Genomic DNA, 7,798 nt, shown 5'->3' on the forward strand with positions numbered 1-7,798 from the left:
AGGTATAAAACACTATCTTTGAGGCATTTGAAAATATTGTGTAATTTATAAATGATAAACTAACAAAAATAAATTAAACATTATGGTGCTTAGTTAGCCCCAATAAACAGGTTTTTAAGGCATGTGAAATCTGTAATTTCCTCTGTGGTACATAAACGCCCTCAAGGGTGTTAAATCATAGGAATGTGCTGACCATGATTTTATTGCGGTTCTCCCCATGGCAACGGCAATTCAACGACCGGAAAGAGGTTGTAGAGATAATCGCGAACAACTGTTGCATAACGACTTGTCGGTCCATCCTACTAAAAGATTACTGTGTCAAGAATTCCAACTTGAAAAGCTTTTAAGTTCTGGGAATGGTTCGAGCTTCGAGCATGCCAAATACACATGAGAAGTGTAATTAGTGTAGCCTAATCCGCCGTGGAGGTCTAATACCAACACTAATTAATTTCTGACGCCCTCCGTGGTTGAATGTTTAGGATCGAGGCTGCAAACCCGGAGGTCGCGGGATTAAATTTTTTAACTTAATTTTTTTTTTTTTATTTTTTATATTAACTCCACACAGGAGGCCCTGAAAAAAATAATGTCCCTCAGGGCCTGTTTAAAATGTACAAGTTATTAGCTAAGTGCACAACCATTTATTTTACAGGGCACTGCCTAGCACCTAGCGGTCAGTAGTAAAACTAGGGCCTATGGATAAAATAGGTGTTTTAATTACCATTGGCTTCTATGACCGTATTTGTTTTGATATTTAGATTGTCAATGTGTGTGATTGATTAGGTTATAAAAGGCCTCGCCGAGTGGATTTTTTGACTTCTTCTCTCCAAAAAATAGTAACAGTCAGGAATTATGGTCAACTGACCACCTGTAAAAGTGTTTTGCCCGGGTCGGGAATAAATTTAAACTCGTAACATTAAATAAAGTACAAATGCAGTTTTGTGCAACCTAAACCATGCGTCTGTTATTTTGAAGACTCCATCAAGCCCCAAACTATTCTCAACATGGTCCTAACGAGCGGATGGATATAATCAGAGGATTTATCGGAAAAATGAACCAGCACCAAACAAAAGGCTTTTGATGGAAAAAATTGATGCCAATTCCAGAAGAAATTCAGATGAGTAACCTTGTGCCTTCCTATCTTTTTAATCATTTCCAAGTTCAAACAAGCTATGTTTTACTGTGTATTTTGCTAATATAATAATTTGAAAAGAAAAAAACGGCTACCTACAGCATAGATGCAAGTCATTGTGTATTATTATTGTTGGTTTTTTAAGGTTAGGTAGCTCAAACATATTATTTGTAAGAATTTGTCAAGGTACGGCTGGATTTGGTTATTTCATTATTTGTGGTTTCAATTATAATACGATTGCGCAGAAAATATTTTAAAGGGAACATTTTTTTTTTTGGTTTTTACGCAATTAAGATGGATAATATGAAATCGCTAATCGCCAAACGAGGAGTTTTAAAAGGTAAACTCACGAGGTTCGGGGATTCAATAAATAGTTTATCGGTAAACGAGATCCAAATTAGGTATGAAAAAATTGAAAACGTATTAAACCAGTTTGAATTAATTCAAGATCAAATAGAATCTCTACCAGATTCTGACGACATCGAGAATAATTCCCAAAGGGAAAGTTTTGAGAATCAATATTATTCGATTTTAGCGAAAGCAAAAGAAATGTTACAATCCGTTGAGCAAAACAAGGTAGCAATAAAACTTCCTAACCTCCAATTAAGGGAATTCAATGGTGATCAAAAAACATGGGTAAACTTCTTAGAGACATTCAAGACACTGGTGCATAATAATCAAACGTTAAATAATGTGCAAAAATTCTATTATCTGCAATCCTGCTTAAAGGGGAATGCAGCGAAAGTGATCGCCAATTTCGAAGTATCAGATTTAAATTACGTGTCAGCCTGGGAATTGTTGCAACAAAGATTTGCAAATTTACGAACTACCGTTCATAAGCATATACAAGCTTTGTTTCAACTTAAAGAAATGAAACAAGAGGATCCGGTAGCCATGCGCTATTTAATTGATGAGACTAATGTGAACCTAAAGGCTCTGCAAAATTTAGGCTTAAAAATTGATCAATGGGATGCATTAATTATTTATATAGTTTCTAATAAATTAGACGCAATATCGCGAAAGCATTGGGAACAAACAACATTACAGGAAGAATTACCAACGTTAGGAGAATTTCTCAAGTGTCTAACGTCGAGGGCGCAAGTTTTAGAATTAATGTTACATACAGAATCGAAAAAAAATGTTACCTACCCGAAAATAAATGGCGGCAACAATAACATTCCTAGAAAGGAATCAGTTTTCTTAGCAGCCGCCCACAATAATTGTATATGTTGTCACGATAAAGGACATAAAATTTATTATTGTAAAAAGTTTTTAAAGTTAACTTCAGGAGAGAGAAGCGAAATGATAAAGAGGTCTAGGGCCTGCTTCAAATGTTTGAGGTTAGGGCATACGGCCTCATATTGTAAAATTAATATACAATGCAAGTTATGTGGTAGCGATAGCCACAACACGTTATTGCATAAAGGGAATCACCCGAGTAATGATTCCGATAAAAATGGTGAAGCCTGCCCTGGAGGTAGCGACCATATGGAAACTGAACGAGTTTCAGTGTCCAACCACTCCGCCTTGGTGAAGGCGGAAAAAACTGTGTTATTATCGACAGCAATCATAGGAGTGTTAGATCGCAATAATGAAATGCATAAAGCAAGGGTATTAATTGATTCAGGAGCCCAATCAAATTTTATGTGCGAAAAGTTCGCAATAAAATTGAATTTGAAGTGTGAAAGCATAAACAAACCCGTGTCGGGTATACATAACAACGTGACCCATATAAAGAAACGGGTTGCAATTAAAATGAAATCTTTAAAAACAAATTATAAACAAGATATCACATGTCTAATATTGCAGGAAATAACTACAAATTTACCACAAGCAACGGTGGCCAGGAAGGATTTCAAGCTTCCGCCAGGATTGGAATTGGCGGATCCAAACTTCAACATAGCAGCACCAATTGATATACTGTTGGGCGCTGAGAGTTTTTGGGAGATCTTGAAGAATGATCGGCTAAGATTGGATACCGGACCTACTCTCCAAAGGACAGAATTAGGATGGATCATCTCGGGCCCGATCAACGCTCACCATAAAAAAAGGCCAGTACCAGAAATCTGTAGTTTATCAATAAATACATTGTCAAATCAAGTTGAAAAATTTTGGAAAATGGAAGAGGTGATGCCTCCAAGTTTTTATAACCACGAGGAGAAAGCTTGTGAAGCCGACTTTGTAGCCACGCACACCCGAGAGAGCGATGGTAGATACGTAGTGAGTTTGCCGCGCCGGCCGTGTGTCAACCAACTTGGTGACTCATTAGGCACAGCGGAAAAAAGATTCAAAGGTTTGGAAAGAAAATTTTTAATGAATCCTGAACTGAAATCTCAGTATGCTCAATTTATGAAAGAATATGAGCAATTAAATCACATGGAGCTATGTGAGAAAACAAAGGACCATTCCTATTTTTTGCCGCATCATGCGGTAATAAAGGAAGCGAGCAGCACTACTAAAGTGCGTGTAGTATTTGACGGATCGGCTAAAACGTCGACCGGTATTTCCCTGAATGATGCATTAATGGTAGGAGCTGTTATTCAAAAAGATTTATACACTCATCTTTTACGTTTTAGGAAACATAGATACGTCATGACGGCGGACATAGAAAAAATGTACCGTCAAATCAACGTACGCCCAGAGGATCGCAGCCTGCAGAAGATTTTATGGCGCGACTCTCCAGAAGAGGAACTCAGGCATTATAAATTGAAGACAATCACCTACGGTTTGGGACCTTCCTCTTTCCTGGCAACTAGATGTCTACGGCAAATCGGTATGGACAATCGCATTAAATTTCCCGTAGCAAGCCAGGTCATAGAAAACGATTTCTACATGGACGATCTGTTGACCGGAGAGGACGACTTGGACGCATGCGTCAGGTTGAAGCAACAGGTACGGGATATTTTACTGTCCGCCGGAATGACCCTGCGGAAGTGGAGATCGAATATTTCGGAATTGTCATCTGGGTCGGGCCAGGGTGAAATTGCTGGGAAAAGCAATGGTGAACAAATGATCACTAACAATTCCAAAATTGAAAAGATCCTAGGTTTGATCTGGGATAATGAATCAGATTGTTTATCATATGAAATTAAAAGACCGTCAAGTAAGACGGAAAGTAAGCGTCAGATATTGTCGTGCATAGCTTCAACTTTTGACCCATTGGGTCTCCTAGGCCCCATAATAGTGGTGGCCAAATTAATTATGCAGAAATTATGGCAATCAAAAGCAGCATGGGACGACACACTACCTGATGAAATTTTACTACCCTGGAGGGCCTATCTAGGTGAACTATCACAACTAAATGTATTGAAAATCCCGAGGGGAATTAACCACGGAGCGCCAAGGAATATACAATTACACGGTTTCTGCGACGCTTCGGAAAAAGCATATGGAGCCTGCGCTTACGTCGTCTCAACTGATCAAGAGGGTAAGCGACATGCACATCTACTTACTTCTAAGTCTAGAGTAGCACCACTGAAATGTATTTCACTGCCCAAGTTGGAACTATGCAGTGCTGTGCTACTAGCCAAACTGATTAGAAATATCAAGTTGGAGTTAAGTATAGAGGAATCGGCCACTCATTACTGGTGCGATTCAACTATAGCATTATGCTGGTTGAGGGGTCAACCAGCGCGGTGGAACACTTTTGTGGCTAACCGGGTAGCGGAAATACAGGATATCAGCGATCCAAACCAGTGGCGACACGTATCATCGGCCGAAAATGCAGCGGATATACTGTCCAGAGGTACCACAGCTGAAAGGTTAGTCAACGCTTCAATTTGGTGGAAGGGACCAAGCTGGTTGACAGAAGAGATCAGCGCTTGGCCACTATCCAAGGTGTCCTGTTTGAATCCCCCTGAGGTTAAGAGTAAAAATGTATTACTGGCAGCTAATGTTCAAGAATGGGAGATTTTCGAAAAATTTTCATCGCTAACCAAATTGAAGAGAATTACCGCTTTGGCGTTGAGATTTATAAATAATTGTCGGAATCCTAAAGATAAAATCGGAGGCAATATAACTGTCACCGAACTAGAAGCAGCCTTAAAATGTCTGCTGAAATCATCTCAAGAACATTCCTTTAAAAGAGAATTAAAGGACTTGAAAAATCACAGGATGGTAAACAAAAATAGTAGATTGAAAGCCCTCAATCCTTGTTTATTAGATGGTTTAATTTGTGCAAATGGTAGACTAAAACTAGCTACGTACTTATCACATCAACAAAGGCAACCTGTAATATTATCGCCTACACACAAATTAACCGAATTAATCATAAGACATTATCATTATGTGCATTTACATGCCGGGCCACAAGCGCTGTTAGCAGAAATACGCTTGAAATACTGGCCCATACTAGGAAAAAATACTGTTAAACGAGTCTTACATAACTGTATTATATGTTTTAGATACCAACCTCGAGTTTGCCAGCAGATTATGGGAAACTTACCTGTTGAAAGAATCACTCCCAGTCGACCATTTGCGGTGACGGGGCTTGATTATGCTGGACCTATTGACATGAAGAGTGGAGCGCTGAGGAAGTCTCCACTTATCAAATCGTATCTTTGCATATTTGTTTGTTTTTCTACTAAAGCTGTTCATTTAGAACTTGTAACGGATTTGTCAAGCGATACTTTTTTAAATTGCTTAAAGAGATTTATCGCCCGGCGGGGTCAACCTGAAAAAATATTTTCTGACAATGCAACTAGCTTCAGAGGAGCTTCCAACAAGCTTCAAGAGTTGTATGCCAGTCTAAAGCTGAACAATGACAAAATTCATAGGTTTTTAGCAGATAAAGGTATAGTTTGGAACTTCATTCCTCCTAGAGCGCCAAATCACGGCGGGCTGTGGGAAGCAGCAGTTAAATCTACCAAGTTTCATTTATATAGAATTACCAAAAATAATCCATTACAGTTTGAATTATTATATACTTTACTTTGTCAGATAGAGGCTTGTTTGAACTCCCGTCCTTTAACTTCCTTGTCTGATGACGTCAACGACCTACTCCCCCTCACCCCCAACCACTTCCTTATGGGCACTGAGGCTTCTATCATCCCTGAAGTAGACGTCCGCGAGCTACCAGAGAACAGACTAAGCCAATATCAAAAATTAAATGCCTTAATTCAAACTTTCTGGTGTAGATGGAAACGAGATTACCTTGCTGAACTACAAAAACGGACCAAATGGCAGGCCAGCAGCCAAGAAGTCATAAAAAAGGACGATCTGGTCATCTTGAAGGAGGACAATCTGCCTCCTGCATTATGGAGAATGGCGCGCATAACAGCAACTCATCCAGGACCTGATGGCGTAGTGAGGGTGGTTACCCTCAAGACGTCCCAAGGCATTTTTGTGCGACCTATCACAAAAATATGTTTGATGCCTATAGAATCAAACCAGGATCTGCATCTCCCGACCCGGCAAACTACAGACCTTCCCAAGGTCACAGCCTAATGTAACCAAGGCTGAACCGATGCTACCACACAGGACTACTGACCATAGAGCATCGCTGTGGTTGACCAACCTATATCCAGAAGCCACTGGGGCTTCCAGTCAACCAGGACCAGGGGTATTCGCTGCCTACCAGGACAGGGCACCCTTAATATGAGACTCAACCCCCTGAGTTAACATGTACCACCCTTGACAGGATGATCACCACTGGACCGAATGCAGAGTGAACGGTCTACACAGTGCAGTGATTACAGTGTTTTGTGTTCTATTAAAAGAAAAGAGTCAAGTATGAACTCATATAAAAAAAAAACAGACTTCAGTTTTTGAACTGCTCTATACGGGAGCTAGAATATTAGTTAATTAAGTGATCTAAATGTGTAAATGTTATTAATTTTATGAATTTTTATCAATCTTATGAATTATCAGGTTATGGATTTATTAATTTTATGGAATAATGTGATTAATTTTATGGATTATGTATTTGTATGAGGGTTATTATATTTTTGATTGTTTTAAGTTATATTCCCGATCCCTTCAGGTTTAGGTAGTTTAGTTATAATGAACTATTTTGATATTTGTTGAAAGTTTTTTTGTATTGATATCGAAAAAAAAAAAAACCCACCAGTTTTTTTTTTCTCATCCCGGCGGTGGCAATATGTTTAAAATGTACAAGTTATTAGCTAAGTGCACAACCATTTATTTTACAGGGCACTGCCTAGCACCTAGCGGTCAGTAGTAAAACTAGGGCCTATGGATAAAATAGGTGTTTTAATTACCATTGGCTTCTATGACCGTATTTGTTTTGATATTTAGATTGTCAATGTGTGTGATTGATTAGGTTATAAAAGGCCTCGCCGAGTGGATTTTTTGACTTCTTCTCTCCAAAAAATAGTAACAGTCAGGAATTATGGTCAACTGACCACCTGTAAAAGTGTTTTGCCCGGGTCGGGAATAAATTTAAACTCGTAACATTAAATAAAGTACAAATGCAGTTTTGTGCAACCTAAACCATGCGTCTGTTATTTTGAAGACTCCATCAAGCCCCAAACTATTCTCAACAGGGCCTATGTCATCTTTGGGGATGCTGTGTGGAGGGTCTTTTTGTGGAGAGGAAGGAGTGAACATGGGTCTTGAAGAGTCCCATGTTGTAGGAGGGAGGAAACACAGAGGCCGGCAGTTCGTTCCACAGCCGAGCTGTTGAACTTATGAACGAATCGTAGAAGCGAC

General features: G+C 39.2%; 1 protein-coding gene across 2 annotated transcripts; it reads left to right on the top strand.

Moving 5' to 3' along the window:
* The first annotated feature begins 618 nt into the window (after positions 1-618).
* On the top strand, positions 619-7,593 carry LOC149413671 (uncharacterized). 2 transcript variants are annotated; one of them, XM_089644544.1, is made up of 3 exons: positions 619-3,180; positions 5,533-5,682; positions 6,265-7,593. In XM_089644544.1, exons 1-3 carry the CDS (start codon positions 1,424-1,426, stop codon positions 6,572-6,574), a joined length of 2,217 nt encoding a protein of 738 aa, XP_089500670.1. In that variant the 5' UTR covers positions 619-1,423; the 3' UTR covers positions 6,575-7,593. The 2 variants fall into 2 exon arrangements, 1 of the variants encoding a protein (XP_089500670.1); XR_016304192.1 differs by lacking the exons at positions 619-3,180; positions 6,265-7,593 and adding an exon at positions 4,034-4,556 and having other exon boundaries at positions 5,533-5,943.
* Positions 7,594-7,798: the final 205 nt, after the last annotated feature.

This window comes from Hesperophylax consimilis, chromosome 21 (genome assembly GCF_061612785.1).
Source record: "Hesperophylax consimilis isolate HC1 chromosome 21, BYU_Hcon_1.0, whole genome shotgun sequence".
In the NCBI taxonomy this organism is placed as follows: domain Eukaryota; kingdom Metazoa; phylum Arthropoda; class Insecta; order Trichoptera; family Limnephilidae; genus Hesperophylax; species Hesperophylax consimilis.